The sequence below is a fragment of the Falco rusticolus genome, chromosome 2, assembly GCF_015220075.1.
Source record: "Falco rusticolus isolate bFalRus1 chromosome 2, bFalRus1.pri, whole genome shotgun sequence".
NCBI lineage: Eukaryota > Metazoa > Chordata > Aves > Falconiformes > Falconidae > Falco > Falco rusticolus.
Genome location: NC_051188.1, coordinates 17,837,200 through 17,854,595, shown reverse-complemented (window position 1 = coordinate 17,854,595; position 17,396 = coordinate 17,837,200). Strand labels below are relative to the sequence as shown.

The following is a 17,396-nucleotide window of genomic DNA, read 5'->3' as shown; positions in this document are numbered from 1 at the left end:
AAAGAAAAGTAAGAGCAAACAAGTAGTCTGTAAGTTTAAATTTCCCAAATGAACCTTTTTGTTTTTCTTTTAAGCCATCTGCAAGTCAAAAAGATTAAAACCTTTGGTCTAAAGGCATGTACTGGTACAACCATATCTAAAAAGCAAAAAGAAAACAAACCCCTAAGGACTATGTTAGATTCTATAGAGTGAAAAGTTTAATTCAATGGCATTTCCCTTTCCTTAGACCCAGACAGCTACCCTGGAAACTACAATGACATTGTACAATGGCTATCATAATGCCTAAAAAGATGCGTCTCAGACAACAGCCAAACAAACCACACTGAAGGCCTCAGTTCAGCACAGTATTTATGCACGTAAGCAAGTAAGCCTACAGAACTTAAATCAACATTTATATGCCTGGTTATAAAAAGGCCTCTATAAGAAACTACTTTCTTTTAAGCAAAACCTTAGTGGTGTAAACCTCTTCACGAATGAAAGATTTTATACTTTCATTTTCTTGCTTTCAAACCTTTGTCATGGGTTTTTTAGTTTGGGGTTTTTTTAGATATATTTTACAACCACCCCTTCTGTTAAATCCCTTATTACACAAAACATTTTTTGTTACATATTTTACAAACACAAACATTTCCTTTAAATCCATTGATGACTTCAATCCTTTGGGGGGAAGCCCATAAAACTGGATGGCTACATCAGTAGCACAGATATTTCTATTACACCATACATATGGCTTATTTTAAAGCCATCCATGAACATCTCAGCACAGCACTGAAGCTAGACAAAATATTTTTTCAGACAGTAACTTCTTATAGAAAATTTTGCCTCAAGAAGTTTTCAAGTGGAAGATGGTTCCCTAAGTACTGTTGGATAAAAAAACCCTGATGTTGTGTTTTGGGTTTTTACTAACACAAAAATCATTGCCCACCCCAGTTTCAAGGACTGTAAGAAAACAATGAGCCAAGGCAAATGCTCAAGGCTGTCTTCTTTTTGTCAACAGAAGTTTGCGGGGTAATTAGGATCTCCAGAGCATCACAGAACTTCAAACAAAAAGCAATGCATTTACAGCCAATGGAAGTCAGAACTATTTGGTTATTTTTCTAGCAATATGAATAGGAGTTATGAAACATAAAGAACTTACTGCTTGCGCTTGTTTAATAAAATCAAGGATGTCTTCCTTCAGAGCCTGATGGATTTTTGCTGGACCTTTATCATCCCACAAGCAAACTGCATGTACATCTCTAGAAAACAATTTATCCGTCTTTTAGTAACAGCTACTAAAAGTTTAATGCTGTAATCTATGAGGCCTAAATAGTCATACTTTAAGTATGTCTAAGAAATTACACTTTTGATCTATCATTGTCAAATAACACACAATTAGATCCCAGTGATGAATGCAAGAAGCATGTTTGGAGAAGAGTCTGAAGCTGTAAGAAAGTCTCAGAAGCAAGTAACAGCAGCCTATCTAGGAAAAAGGCTATGGTCAAGATGTAGAAGCCAATTCTGTTTTCAGTATTTATTCAATAGCCTTATTGCATTAAGGACAATTTTTAAAGCTTTTTTTTGTTCAAAAGACAGAAATCACTTGCCAGTAGAATCATTACTACTCAGCCCGTATGACTCTAAAAATACTCTCATTAACATGCAGCCTTCACTCACAGTTTCACAATCCAAACACTACAACATCCTTGCGCTAACAAAGGAAACAGACTTTCCATGCAAGAAATCAAGAGCTCGGGGCATCAGGTAATTTAAAAGACATTTTAGTTAGTTAATAAGGTCACTTAAACATTTCATGACAGGGGTAGCATTTTAAAGTGAAACCTTACTGCAGAAAAGCTGCCAAACGGCACTGCAAAGCAAATTCTTATTAAGGAGTTTTAATCAACATTCAAATAATTTTTTTTCTATCTGACAGCCTAGGAAGTGTAACTTAATTCCTACTTTCTTTCCATACTAAAAATTAAATAAAGCAAGCTACACTCCTAGCCATACATCTATATATAATGTGGCCCAGCCAGCCTTTTTTTTGACACATTACCTTCCCCTGGTTCTTCTTCATCCTTTCAATAATAAGGCCACATCTTTGCAGGAAAGGAACTATAAAATCTAAAGGTATGACTTTGTTCCTATTAAATCAATATAGTTATTTCAATACAAAACCATCTTTTTTAATTTAACTGAAAAGGCAAACCTTATGAAGCAAAAAGTTCCTTTGACATGGATCAAAGGTGCTGGCCCAGGACTTACAGAGGTCTACCTAACTTGTGAGACTCACGCAACTTTCACACCCAGAAAAGGTGTTACTGTATTTAGAAAGCCACCGCTTCCCGATAGCAGTAAAAAAGCAATACTGGATGATTACACTCAAAGGGCAGGTAGAAGACACCTACAGATTTTGCATTTTTATTAAAAAGCTTAACAAAGAGCACTGCACAAAACCAAGAACCTAGGAGAGCGGAACTCTTTCCCTCAATATCTTTAATTTAGCCATAAAGTTACTTAAGTTCTATTCAATAATTCAGCTACAAGAAAAATAATAAATGGAATAAATACCAATGCAGCATTATTGAACTAGTTATTAAAAATGAAAGCAATGACTCGGAACTGAATCTGTATCCTAACTATACCATGTTTCTGGCAACTACTATAGTCAAGACATCATAAGATGCTAAATCTCATTACATGATAAACTACCTTTCCTTTGGCTGGCAGAGAAGTGTGACAGGTGCAGTAAGATGGGTATAAAAAGAATCACTGCACCGTCCACATGGAAAAGAGCAATAAAAATACAGACTGCATATGAATAAATCCCTCTTTTGTGACAGATTTTAAAAAGCAGAAGGAAAGGCTGCAGATTTAAGCAACAACTGTATTTAAGTGAAAATAAATATGCTGAGACAAAGATTATTTTAGACATACTTTCAATATATATGCTGTAACTCACTTCTATATTAGTTTAGCAAAGGTCACAATGTATTTTAAGAAAAAAAATCATCACCTAACAGGGAGCAACTTCTGGCTTTTTGGAAGGAGGAAAATGGCAGGGTTTTTAGAAAGTACAATAATGCAAACACTGTCTGAAAAATATATGTCATACTTAGAATATAAAAATATCCAAATTATGCCAGTTAAACTGCATCACCCTGTTACTTCAGTAGCATTCTTAAGTTATTTTACAAGAAAGCCATTCAAATGAGAATAATGTAACATTCAACAAACTGCCTTTAAATGAACTTACCACCAAAGAACTAACCAACATTTTCTCTCTAATTCTGGCAAAAAAGTTTGTGGGCAGGTACAAAACTTGTTTACTATAATCAGCTGAAGTTCTGCTGTTTTTTCTCCGTCCTATCTGCAATGACCTGAATCTCATCAAAATCCTACTTCTGCACATTTACTGTGATGTAGGCACACTTACCACTTAATAAAACTTAAATTATTACTTCTGTTCTTTGTGTTCCCACATAGTCTGTGTCATACTTGACTTCTGTATCAGAAGTAGTACTGTAACTGTATTCCCATTACACCAAAGGATGTATGATACTAAAAAATTACTTACGAGAACAGATCAAACCATTGCTGTTTTGTGACAGACTCCTGACGAAGAAGTTTCAGAACAATAGGGCGCATGAAATCCCATTTGTCTTCAAACTGAAGTGAACCTTTATTCTAAAAGGAACAAAAAACCCATCGTTAATAAACCAGTTTCTTATTTAAAATTATCTTTAAGGATTGTAGTGTCTATGGTTAATGTAAAAATATCTTCTCAGAGGTGTCTCATAAGCTAGCATTTGAACTACAACACCATAGCTGACCAACACTTTCACAGTATTATTTCAAGGAACACAGCAATTACTTGTTTCTCAGAGAAGCAGATTGCCAACTTCTTCCTTTATTCACTGCATTAGCTACAATGCAACAAGTTCTAGCAAGTGTTCTTTACCTGTGTTAACAGAGTAATACATGGAGAAAACAAATGATTCTTGGTTAGCTTCACTGCCCCAGCCAAGATACACACAATGAAAGTCGCTACACAGAGTTGCAAAGCAGTCTTGAATAAATTACCATTACCCAAATGGTAGCCAGGAATCAGGAATGGTACCTTTGGATGCTGCCATGTACCTTTCTTCTCCACTGTGCATTTGGCATCAGCAGCAAAGAGGGAGGAAGGAAGCAGAGTAACGCAGGAGCTGTTGTATCATAGACTCCTTTCCTGTGGTTTAACTGGTCATAGGCAGCTTAACAGCCAAGACGCAGTTGATGCAGATCATGATTTACACCGTGCTGAAAAATCTAATCCAAGGTGAATTTTTCCCAAACTTAGATGCAAATTAAGAGAAAAGCTACAGAAATGGAAGTGCTCCCATATCATTCTGATTACTGTGAAAAAGTAGACAGGCCACCTTCCATTACTAAAAAAAGCAAACTTTAAAACAATATCTCTATTGCATATGTTGTGATCCTATCTGCTTACAGCTCCAGATTTTAAAAAGAAAAACCTGCAATAAAAAAAAAATAATGATTGAGAGTTCTGTGCCAGAAAGACTACTGGTTATCTGTAGCATTATGTTCCAATGCACTGTCTACGTTTGACCTGATCATTGTCTCAGCTAGTAATACTATGTTTGACACAATTCACTTCAAATACAGCAAATAATACAGCCTTAACTACTTGAAATTCTGACAAGTGCACTGTTCTGCCACTAACATCTCTTCAGACAGAACAGGCACAAGCAGCACACCAGGTTCTCTCAACTATGTCCTGATTAATTTCTACATGGACATTTACAATTAAATCTGTAATTTAGTATTCAGAATAAGCACAGTTCGGAAACTGTATCCCCTGCTGCTCTTAAGTGCAGAGATGTCTCACCTTCAAGTTATAAAGACGCAACAGGCATCACAGCAACAGCACCTAGAAGCCCCACAGCATTATCAAACCATTGAAGTAGGTACTGAACATAGGTTTCACAGAAGTAGCCCCTGTTTGATAAAGTTTATAATTCTTTCAACATTAAAAAAAAATAGAAAAAAAATTGTTTTCCAATTCAGAGACAGTTTTGCCTGTTTCCACTGTAAAATAAATTAAAAAAAAATAATCTCTGAATACACCATCTTTGCAAATCATCAACTACATGCTTCCCCCGCATTTTTTACAATTGTTCCGTAAACTTTGATGAGATGCTGTAATCTTCCCTCTCCCTGTGAAAATTATTAGTTTCTATTTGCAGATATCTCTGTTCCTGGTCCTTCTTTTCAGGATAACGAACTTGAAAGATCAGCTACTGAGCAATTAGAAGTTTCAGAAAAGGCATTATAAAGTAAGTAAAACCAACTTCCTAAAAAGTTTTCCTGGGGAGTGAAACTTCAAAATAAATCCCGTAAGTTTTCTAGAAGAGGTAGAAAGACTGTTTGGCAATTTTGGAGAAGTGCAATACAGCCCTTCGCTGAAAACAGATGAAGATAAAAACTGAATGGTCTGTCTTTGTGAGTAACACTAGTTTCACTGTGAAACTTGAAAACGTGGCTGGGGTGGGTGGTGGAATCACAAACACTAGTGTTTACATTATTTAGATTGTGATTACCTGCTTCCTCCTAAGCAGCACACATAAAACTCCATTTCAGTTGTAAAAACTGCATACATAGGATTAAAACTTTTTTTTCCCCCACTTCCTCCTTTATTCCTAAATTAAGCAGAAGAGGAAATAAAATTAATGGATTAAAACTGAACTATTCTTTACATTCAATAAACAATCCAACATCTTCTAGACAGATTCAAGCTTCCATAACCTTACACTTTTGTACTGAAATTACAAGAAGAAAGGGTGCTTAATACCACCTACTGTGTGTCATTCACATTCATTAATTCCACCCCTATTATTACACAAGAAAAAAAAATTCTATAGTAGAAAAGGAGGTCAAACAGTGGTAATTCTCAGTTGTTACCAGAGTCACACATACACCAGTGACCCAGACAACATGAGGAACCCATTTCCCACTTTGTTTAGCCACTCACAAACCTAGGGAATCTCTGAGCAGTATTTCCCAGGTAACTTTTCTTCTGTAGCTTGTTGCCTCAAACCAGAGATCCCAAGGAAAAATAAGCAGAAGGCAGTCACACCTTTGATGAAATAAAATTGCTCCATTTACCAATTCTTCTCTGAAAACAGGGATTACAACTGATAGCCATACCCTGGCTAAGTAACCATTTCAGGAGTTTAAAATTTAATGCTTTGAAAAAATAACTCCACTTGCGAAATATTTTATGTTTCAAAAGTCACTTCACTAAACTTCTTCACAGAGATTTAAAGTTCCATTTTAACACTAAACTCTACTTGAAACGTATACTACTTCACACACCATATTGAAATATATACTACAATTTTACTCACCAAACTTATTTTTTCCTCTTCTTCACTTCTATGCATAAGCACCTAAACACAGTTATTTTGGGATATCAAAAAACATGGTGCTGGATATTATGTAGAATTAGTACAATGACGCAAGTGGAACTGTTCCACTAACCATTTTTCCCAATTTGGGTATTATCATGTAACACAAAATTCCTCTCCTTAACTGCAAGCAAGTTTAAGAGAAGTGCAGCAGAAGCAGGCACAGAATACGGTGCAAGATCCTAAATAAACATGGAATAGAACAAGGCAAAGCAATATAACAAGACCTCCACACTACTGTCTTGTTGAAACTTGAAATGTCTATTCTGACATTCACCCCTCTTTACTGTGTACTCTATATATGTCAAGTCACATACAACTTCAGTCCTGATCTCCGTCAGATGCTCTAAAGAGTACTGTAAAAAAGCAACATCCTCTACATCTTATTGTACATCTTATCTACACATGAATAACATCTTCACCCTTATTACTTCACTGTTTTCAGACACTAGATATGTTAAGGCTAGTTCACAGAAGGATGAAGTATGAGGTCCTAGACAGAAATAAGCATGAAAATTCACCATCTGATTAATCTCTGCTAGCAGAAGCTCTAAAAAAAGTATCACTGTAACGACTGTAGCAAAGTTCCTACACAAAGCAGAACAGTAGCAAAAGGAAAGCTTTGCTATGTAACTAACTAGTGTGCAACATTGCCTAGCTTCTTCAGGATATCCTAATTGGAAATAACAAAGAAACAGACAAACTTAAAATACAGATCTAGAAATATGCACTTTAACTTGAACAATTAAAAAACTTTAGATATGTTCCCAGTTGTCAGTGACACAGGTGTGAGAAAAAATAAACCAACCAGCTGAAATCAATGTAAAGGTAAATAATGGTTTTCATTTCACTTTAGTCTACAGGAAATCTGCTGCTTCCTTTGCTTCTTCTCTCCTAACACCAAGCTCAAGCTGCAATTCATCTCACAAGGATGGACTCTTGCATTTGCCAGCAGCTCCAGTAAAGCCCTACAGAAGTGTCAAGATCAGCTGGCAGGGATACAGCTACAGGTTTTCTTTGTGCTTTCAATAAGCTAAGGTGCCTTCCAGAAACTGCAGGAAAACTTGGTTTAGACTATCTCCTTACTGTAAAGGGAAGAAATTACAAGTTCCACCACACCCCCTGAAACAAAATATCCCACTTCAAAAGTGCCAGAGCCACATGTATGTAGAGAATAAAAATTCTACCTGACTTACGTAGTAATGGCTCAGTCATCAACAGGAAAGCCACAGACTCAATGTGGGACAGCAGCTCTGCTACAGGTAGGGTACCACGCTAGCTCACCATGTAATGGCTAGCTCCACGTACTTCAATATTTTCACCACATTACCATTTGTTGTATCTCACCAGGATTCAACATGTGATGGTCGTTCTAATTTTGTGTTCAAAGAATGGTCTCTGAAAATATGCCTCTCACTAGAAAAATAATTTACAATTAGGACAACAACGCACTCGTGGAGTTTAAATGATGCCCTTTTAAATTACAACAGCCAGTCAGATTTGGATTCAGCTAGTATCTGTTACTAGAATAAGAAAAGAATATTTCACTTCATTTTCTCAAATGTAAGAAAGTAGAAAGTCGAATGAGGATGGGGGAAAAAAACAGAGAAAACTCTTAGTTCCTGTTTATCCTAGCAAAACCAAGACCTGTCTAAACCCAAGTTAGATTTGATTATGCACACTTACTTGGAGAAGATATGGAAAAAAAATTATCAATTCTAACACCTCTCCTTTCTTACCCAGGGATTTTTACTGTACTGAGACATTGCTATTTTTCCCTAAAGCATAAGTACATTTATTTCACAGCTTCAAACAGCATGAGGCACTGCCAATCAACACTAACCTGGAATCAACTCTGACAGTACTCTGATGAGCAGAATTGGGGAACAAAGGACCAGATCTCGTTCCAGTTCTTGCACCAATTTGTTGTGTCATTATAAACAAAGTCAAATCACTGTATAATCTTTTCTTTTGTAACGCAGGACTCATACTTTATTGTTTTTAGAAAACTCACTAACTATTAAGTTACAGTGTTTAAAAACACTTCAAATGACCTGAAAGGCCTATTTTAGAATAGGTATCTCTGTGGCATTTTTCCTAAAACATACTGTGTGTATAATTCTTGTTGTCAATATAAAATGTTAATGATTCAGAGGCCAGTTGTAAAAAGGCTTCAGTTCAGCAAGAGTCACCTCGCAGAATCAAGGCCTTTCACTCTATTTTCACTTACTATACACCTATTATTCTTTCAAAACAGCTGAAGCGGAGTGCTGACAAATCTCACAGTCCTATGTTTCTTCTAGCTGCTATGGGCTATGCAACCACATTTCGTCAAAACATGGATTGGTCTTCCTGGAGATCCTTAAACATAGAGCAAAGAGATGGACTAAAACATTAATATGTAGATGAACTGTCTGAGCCCTGCTCTAAACCCACACTCCTCCACAAAAAACACTTTTCTTCTTATGGGACAGTATTTTTTTCTCTAGTGTTCTTGGATTCTTCAGTTTCAGATTTTTATTTACATCTTATCAGCTTAAAAACCTAACTACCCACTTACGGATAAAAATACAGAGAGATGAATTACAATTAATTTCAATTACATTTCAATTAAGTTTTTTAAAATACCTTTTTAATACTAAAACCTTTTTTTGGATACCAGGCAGAAACAAGGCTAGAGTAATAAAACCAGCAGTTTCAGGCCAAATCTATACATCCAAAATAGGCCAGATTGCTACAATGTAAGCAGCACTTCTTCAGAACCACATTTAACTATAATACATAGCACTGCACACATGTATACGTCTGTATTTACATACATTTAAATTGGAAACTGATGAAGCTAAACAGACAGCCTTCCCAAGGCCTTTCAGCCTAACTACACTGATGTTCCATAACCACTTACTGGAGGCATTAGTAACAGTTGTTTAAAGTAGGCCCGTCTCCCATGTGCTGGCATAGCCTCAAAGGCCACATACAGTCATCTTCGCACACATGCCGCAGCTATCAGGGCAGGCAGTTCTGAGCTCAAATACTGGGCCTGTCACACTGAAAACTTGCATGCAAATCTGCATCACCTGGGGTGACTGACAGCTGTCACCGAACGCCGGGAAAGTGCTTGAAAACATCCGACTACAAAAGCAAAGCCGCTTAATGTAAGCGAAAGGCCTCCGGGAGTTTTTCTTTGCAGGAAAACTGAAGTTAACGAAAACGCTGGGCTGCGGTGGCAACCCAAACGACGACACCTGCCCAGCGCGAAGGCATTTTTCAACTCTTTGTTTAACTTAAAACTAATGTTCCGCACGCCGAGGTCTTCTTAAATAAACAAAGGACGACGCCGTGCCCTGTCCAACAGCACGACGCAACGCCGTTCCCAGCGGCGCCAGTTTGGGGAGGGAGAGCCGGGCAGGGGGTGCCGGCGGCCGGAGGCCACCGGCCGGGCCGGGCCGAGGCCAGCGGTCCCGCAGGCGGCGCGGCGCCCAGGCCGCTCACCTGAGGGAGGGCCGCCGGCCCGGCCTGCCAGCGACAACCGGGGGCAGCGGCGCCCGCGGCCTGCCCCGCCGCCCGCCCCCCGCCCGGCCGCCCCTGCCCCCGCGGGGCCCGGTGGGGCAGCCTCGGCCGCCCCGGCCCGCCGCCTCGCTGCCCGCGCAGGGCCCGGCCTGGCCCCGCTCTCACCTTTAAGAGATTAGACGTCGCCATGATCCCCCCCGCGGGGCCTCCCCGGCCGGCGGCAGCGGCAGCTCCTCTCCCCGGGCTGGGCTCGGCTCCCCCCGGCCGCTGCCGCTTTACATGGCCCCGGGCCGCCCGCCCGGCCGGACCCGCGGCGGCGGCGGTAGCAGCGACCGCAGCGCTGGGCTCCCCTGCCCGGGGGCGAGGCCGGCGCCAGGCTCGGCGCGCTCCGCAGCGCGACCGGCTGGGTCCTCCACACGCAGCCGCCCCTCAGAGCCTCATGGCGGCGTCCGCCCAGGAGGCGCTCGGCAGCAGCCCCGGCTCCATGGAAGGGGCCGGCCCACATGATGCGGCGCTCAGGCGCCGGCCCCGCCGCCAAGCGCGGGCCCTCGGGCTGCGGGCTCCGCCTGCAGCGCCCCCTGGCGACCCTCCACCGCCACCGCCGCCGCGCGGGGAACCCCCGCTGCCCCGCCCCGCGCTCCCCGCCGGGCCCGGCCGCCCCGCCGCGGGGGGGTCTCTGCACGGGGTGGGCTCTGCGGGACGGGCTCCGGCACGAAGCCCCTCGGGCGGGGGCGGCCGCCGGGCAGCTCCCGGGGGCAGGCGGCGGCGGCTGCGCTCAGGTGCTCTTTCGCCCGCCTCCGCGCCCGCCCCGGCCCCAGCGACGCCCGTCGCCCCCCGCCCAACCTTCCGCCTGGGTTGAGGCCCCGCGGAGCCGGCGGCGCGGACGCCCAGGTCGGGTGCGGCGGAGCAACGCGATTTATAGGCAGAGGCATAAACCTGCTTGTACTGGGGGTAGCTGGCAGCGTGGGGCTCGGCCCGGCTCCCCGTCCCCGCCGGGCCGGTGGCAGCAGCAAGCCTCGCGGGTGGCCGCCCCCCGCCCCTGCGCTCGCCCGGCCGGGTCACCTCCCTGCGCCCGAACCCCGGCGAAGCCCGGGTCTCCCTGCCAGGGTTCACGCGTTTCCTACTTAGTAACAAATGTCACGGTTTAGGTACCTTTTAGGACGGATTGGGAAACTCTCAGGTTTTATTTAGACAAAACAATTCTACTTCTCTATTAAAACTTTTAGCCTTCCTCTAAACGTGGCTCGAAGACACTTTCAGCGAACTTTCCTTACGGGTCAGGAAGCCTGCGGGTGGATGGCGCCCATCCCGCCGCCGCTGCGCGGCACCGGGGACCGGGGACCGGGGACCGCAGCGCTCCCGCCGTCACCCGGGGCACGGGGCGAGGGACGTGGTGTGAATAGGGGGCAGAGCCCCTGTACGCGTTAGAGAAGCTGTAATAAAATACTCACCAAATCTGTTCACTGTGGAAGTTCTGATGATGCTGACTCAATACAGCCTGCAGCCTTGTTATCTCAGTGCGTTGAGGTAGCCATGTTAAGGCCCTCTCTCAACTGAGAAGTAAAAGGAGGTACTGAGTAACTTACTATTTTGACAAAATTTCCAGCTTCTGAATGCTTCAATTAGTCTACAGTCTTTTCTTTACTCTTATTATATATTGTGTTTTCCATACTATAAATATTTAAGTGTACGCTATTTGTTGCACCTAGAACTCATGCAGTTATAGAGTTGTATAATATATTAATATGATATATATATTCATATGTATCACATATGAATAATTATATATATCCTATATCATTGTTCAATATAGATCTAATTGTATTACGTACTACCCATTGCATATATATTCTACAACACTGCTGAAGTTACGAGGCCTCCAGCAGGGTCAGTAAAATGTGTGCGGTGTGTATTTGTGCATCAGCCACTGCGCGTCTGCATTATAGGTATGTAAGTACCAGAGAAGCTGAGATACAGGCAAATATTCTATAGACTGTGATACGGAGGCAGTAATTTCTGGGAGACACTGCTCCGTGAACTGATTTATCGTCTTTCCCCCAAACCCTTCTATAATGTGATTATTTCCAATTATTTGAGATTCTTTTGTTCTCTTTCAATTTCTGTTGCATTTATTGATTTTTTAATATATGCTTCCTATTAATGCTACAAATCAGTGATGTTTTTAAACTGCTTTTGAGAAATAGTTTAGACATCATTCAGCCAGAAAACAGATTAACTGTAGAGGACTTCATCTCAGTTCCCTTTGTTGCAAAGCTTGGAGTACAAAGCCACAAGGCAAATTGTTAGAATGTTATAATTGCAAATTTTGCTTAGCCAGCATTTAAGTGAAATGAAGTTGGGCTGTGTTTTAAAATGCTGCTTTCAAATTATGGATTTCTTTATATTTCTCTACTTTTCATGCAAACCTACCTTCCAAATGTTGCCACAAAAATGTAACAGTAGACAGGACAACAGCCATATCTGAGCACCTTCCATGGTCTTGTCTTAAGTATCCTCAGGTCCCCAGCAGCCTTTGTTGTAACATTTTTGCAGTTGGCCCGGAAGGGTTGGCAATGACAGTACTGACTATGAGGGCTCTTGCATCCTGCCCAAGTGTGCTCTTGTGCAGTACTTATGAGTAGTGCTGGCCAAGGAATAAAGAGAACTTGAAGACCGGAGAAGCAGTGAGATAAGGAAACAGTGGTACTTATTACTGATATTAAAAATAATGTGCATCTCATTTTGCATGGCTTAAGGAATGACTGTAATTTTTTTTCTGAAGATCTGTGTATTAATTTTCCGGGAAGTGAAGACATCCATGAGCCTCAAGGTTTTGCAGTATTTTAGTACCACTTCAGGGTGCTTTGACAGTACACAGTGTTACATAATCTTGTTTTATTTGGTTTAATTCTATTGTAAATGGATTATTACTAAATTCTGATAGTAATGAAGATATTAATTATTGATTAGTATATGGTACTACATCGGCCTACAATTTTACATTTTTTGCATGGATTGTAAAAAACAGTGTGAATTAGACTTAATCCCAAAATTGTCCATGGGTTCAAAGTGATTTGCAAGCAACGGCTCATTACGATTTGGATGATCAGTGAAATTAGTACCATGCATAATATCCTAGATATCTCAGAGTGAATTGATTCCAGGTACAAACCTGTCTGCTTTGAATGAATCTGGGAGAAATATACACTGCTGTGTTCTCTTCTAATGCCCTGAAACATGTGGTACAAATAAGATGTACATAGTTTCTTCTAATCTTCCCACAGTCCATGATGGGAAAAAAGCATTTGATTGTTGAGTGGTCAGTTTTAGACTTCTCTCGAATCAAACTAGATATATTCAGTGGGGATACTAAAACTTGTGTTTTTCCCTTCAGTGGGAAAGTCTCGTTTATGACTGCTGCAGACAGTCATGGTGACCCTATGCACAAACCATGCCATGAGTGCCTGAAGACAATCCTTTTAAAAGGGCAGGGACACATGGGCATCTACCTGTAGCTGAAAAAAGAAGCACCATCAGTGACCAAACTTTTCACATGAAACAACTTCTTCTATGTTTGTTTCTCTTTCAACAAGAAAGCAAATACTTATTTCTGGTGTTTATTATCTGGGCTTCACATCACCCTTTGGTTATAACAATAACATTCTGGAGAAATTGCCTGTGTGTGGGAGTAAAGACTACTGTTGCTTTCACTTAGAGTTGTTTAAGAATTTGGTATCTTAGCATCACCAGAACCACCTATCCTGTGCATCTCAGGATGACCTGTTTGTTCTTACGCCAACATTGTCCTTTAGCTTAAATAACTTCTCTGTCCCTGATGTTTACTCTTCTTTGATGTATTTTTAGACAACAGCACTATTCCTTGCATTTTCCTTGCTGGAAAACTTTGCACTTTTGCCTTGAGTTACATTGAGGGTGATGTGGAGTGGTGCAGAGCGACTGTTTGCAGGCAAAACCTGCAGGAGAATTTTGCTGAGGCCAAATTCCTCCTGGGACACAGAGAACCACGTGGCATGCGTTAGTGCAAAATGTGGCCGTTGTTCCGTGCTGAGGCACAGAGTTGCAGAGAACCGCTGCCAGGAATACATCTGATGTTATTTTTCTTCTCCTAGCCTTTTTTGGACAGCTAGAAATGTACTGTTCCATTCACGCTGTGTGCTTCAAGGAGTTATAGTGGTCTGTGAAGCTTGGTAGAGTGGAAGAGGATACAACATGAAAAACTGCATTCTATGTTCTGCTTTCTGATACTTGTTCACATGCGCAGCTCTTTTCAGTGTTCAGTAAGCTTTGTCTCTCTTGTTTTAGAAGTTCCTCTGAGAATCAGACAGTTTTCCACAGAGAACTGGGCAGAGAAAAATCCCAATAAATGAGCAGTGTTACTGTGAAGTTCAATGTCTGCTGACTGGAGTTGAGACTTCAGTCTTTGAAACATATGTCCCAGCATAGCTTTCCTCTATTAATGCACATAACACTGGCTATATGTCAGGGAAATGAGAAAAATGATCTGCACAGAGGATGCTTTTTTCCCCTGGATATTAAGCGGTAATTATTTAAAACAGCAAATTAATATAAATTATGGACTAAATAGCTAAACTATTTGCTTGGCATTGAAAACCTAACCAAAATGGACAATTCTCAAAAGTGCTGCGAGCAGTGCCAGCCCTGCAAGATTTTTATTACTAAGATTATTACTAAAATATTTTCCACAATTGCTCCCCTCAGTTTTAGTACCGTAATACTTAGCAACTACCACTAACATTTTAAACTACTGCCCTGCTCACTGTCAGACCTTGGTGCCAAATACAGCTTCTGGCAGTCCCTTCTTGCAAGGAAGCCAGTCGAGGAGAAGGTGAAAGCAGAAGAAGCTTGCAACGTAGATGTAGTGTCCATGTAGAGTTATACCCAACCGTTGTCTCCTGCGCTGTCCCCAGAACCGACTGATCCTCAGGGAGCTGGCTGGAGTTGGGGAGTCAATAGCCTGCGTCTCTGTGCTGACTCTGGGGGTCCTTCGCACTTCCCTTCATCCTGCAAGTCCCCTGACAGTGATGGGAATTACTGTAGGGTCTTAAGGGCTCTGGCAGTGGTTGGTCTCATTGCTCCCCTGGGCTGTGCAGGGATGGAAGAAACAATCTGTGTCTTCCTTCCCACCCTTAACTTGTTCGTTCATTCCCTGGTGACTGAGTTTATTGCTACAGGAGGCTCATTTTGTCCCTCCACAATTTCCTTGGAGCAGGAGAAATCAGTTTGCACACAAGCAGATCTGAAGCCACAGCAGTGAGCAAATCACAGTAATTAAACGATAGCTGAAGCTTCAGCTTGTTGGCCTAAGCATTAATTCCATTTACATAGCGTTCCTTTTTGTTGCTTCTACTCTTCTCTTTCTGTAGAAACTTCTTAGCTGCAAGGTGGGCCTTTAGCAGCTGGTGAAGGTACTCAGTGTTGTTCTAGTATGCGCTGCCCTTGTAGCCTGTGAGACTGCTGGAGGTTGGTGCCAGCTGGTTACGGCGCTGCTGACATGCAGTATGTAGTCTCTCAGCAGATTACACACGGAGTGTCCATCCCATGTAGCTCAGGCCTAGCCTAAAACATGACCTTTCTCTGAGAAATGAGTGAATGAAATACTTTCAAACACAGTGATGCATTCTAGCAGCTCGGGAATGTGATTTTGGATTCCTCAGTTGGAGTTTAAGTGAAGGTTTACCTACCCCTACATAAAGAGCCTGCTACTCCCTGTTCCCATCTGGCCTCTGTGGACAGTGGACAGTCATGGGAGGAGGTGCCATGCAAGTGCTGTGGTGGTGTTTGCTGCTGAACAGCTGTCCCCTGTCTCCCCAGGGATAAAAAGCTCACACTGTGTATAGATTTTGGGGGATTTGTGCTATCAGGTTCTTTTCCTGGATGCAATTTGGCCATGTGTTTGCTATTCCACAGCAATTGCTCTGTGGAGTCCTGTGCCTGTAGAGCCAGCTCTTTCATGTTAAAAGTGCTGCTTAGCAAAATGATTTTGGGTTTGCAGAACCAACTTAAGTGTTCTTCACACATATGCTACGCTCCCACTAATTAAGTATTATGCAAGGCAAGTTGTCTTCAGGAACCTGTACAACTTCATAGTCTCTATATTATGCCCAACTGGCACATCTTCAATCACATTACTTTCATTAGATTTGCACGTTCATTGAAACACGATAAACAATTCTGCTATGCTCGAAAGCAAAATTCAGCTTTTCCACAGCTGTGTTGGCCTCACAGAAGAGGAAATGTTGCTGAGTAAAATGACAGCATACGTAGGTAGTTGATTTTCAGAGGAGAGCCTCATGGAATATAGCACGAACCTAGATGTTGATTTACTACTAGAAAATGAGCTGGAAGCAAGTATACATGCATTCATGAGAAACAGTAATTCTTTTTTCTCTGAGGATCAGGCAGAATTGAATTTTTGGTTGAATTCTTCTAGTTGAAATACATTCAATGATAGCATTATTATCCTTAGAAACCTAGGCATTGTAGGTGCTACTGCATACAGTTAAGTAGTAGAGCAAAGGTTCATTACACAAATGCTTGGACCTGTGGGGTTTTTTTAGAAGCAGTTTATTTTGTTGTGCAGTCCTATCCATTAGACTTTTTAGAGATATTTATATTTTACAGATTGCTCTCTTAGAATTTTAATTTCATTCATTTATTTAAAAGATTGTCTTTGGACTATAAGAAATGAGCAATGCGAATTGCTGTTGACAACTGTGTTTTGGTATTAATGATTTTTTAAACTAGTTCAGCTGACTTGTGGTATGCTTCCCATGCCCATGCAGAGAACAGATCTGCAGCTCTTCTTTCTTTTCAAGGCTGAATAAAGGCTGCTGAGATGCTGTGCCAGCTCCAGGCAAAAGGTCAAGGTTGGAGACTTTGAGCAGCTGAGTCATGTGCTGGGGTCTACAGCTGGGGGAAAAGCACTCTCGCTGGATGTTAATTATGTAAAAAGAGAGCATGACGCATGTGTTCTATAAGGGAGCTGAAACACTGAGACGGAATACCTGTGAGCACAGTGCATCTGCCTGTCTTTGCTTGTTAGGCAACTGGGTACCAGTAACAGTTTGGAGGTGGCATAAGAGATCTCAGGCCAGAGCAAACCCGTTTACTTTTCAACAGTTTTTTTCCTTTTCTAGCTGGGATTTACCAAAACCTTAATTTGAAAATTTGTGGTGTTTTCTTAATTAAATAATTTCTACTTATTAATTTGGCTGCCAAATTTGATTCCTCTAATTTTCTGTAATCTCTGGAATTTCATTCTGGTATCAATATTTTCCCTTCCTTGGGGAAAAAAAATATACATGCACTGAACTACAATCCATTGTACAGCCTATGCAAGCTGTTACTTATATACTGTACTGCAAAGCATTTGAAAACAAATTATGTATTTCC

General features: G+C 41.5%; 1 protein-coding gene across 4 annotated transcripts in view; it reads right to left on the bottom strand.

The window, feature by feature from the left end:
- Nucleotides 1-10,460, bottom strand: part of CUL5 (cullin 5) — a 33,495-nt gene extending 23,035 nt beyond the window's left edge. For 2 of the 4 annotated variants that reach the window (XM_037376306.1, XM_037376309.1), the window contains exons 1-3: nucleotides 10,128-10,460; nucleotides 3,560-3,669; nucleotides 1,139-1,238 (exon numbers count right to left, since the gene is read on the bottom strand). In XM_037376306.1, the coding sequence (XP_037232203.1) occupies nucleotides 1,139-1,238; nucleotides 3,560-3,669; nucleotides 10,128-10,151 (234 nt within the window). In that variant the 5' untranslated portion in view covers nucleotides 10,152-10,460. Of the gene's footprint in view, nucleotides 1-1,138; nucleotides 1,239-3,559; nucleotides 3,670-4,102; nucleotides 4,980-5,585; nucleotides 5,681-10,127 lie in introns of those variants that run through there. The other 2 variants (XM_037376307.1, XM_037376308.1) reach the window with 2 other exon arrangements.
- Between the last annotated feature and the right edge of the window lie 6,936 nt (nucleotides 10,461-17,396).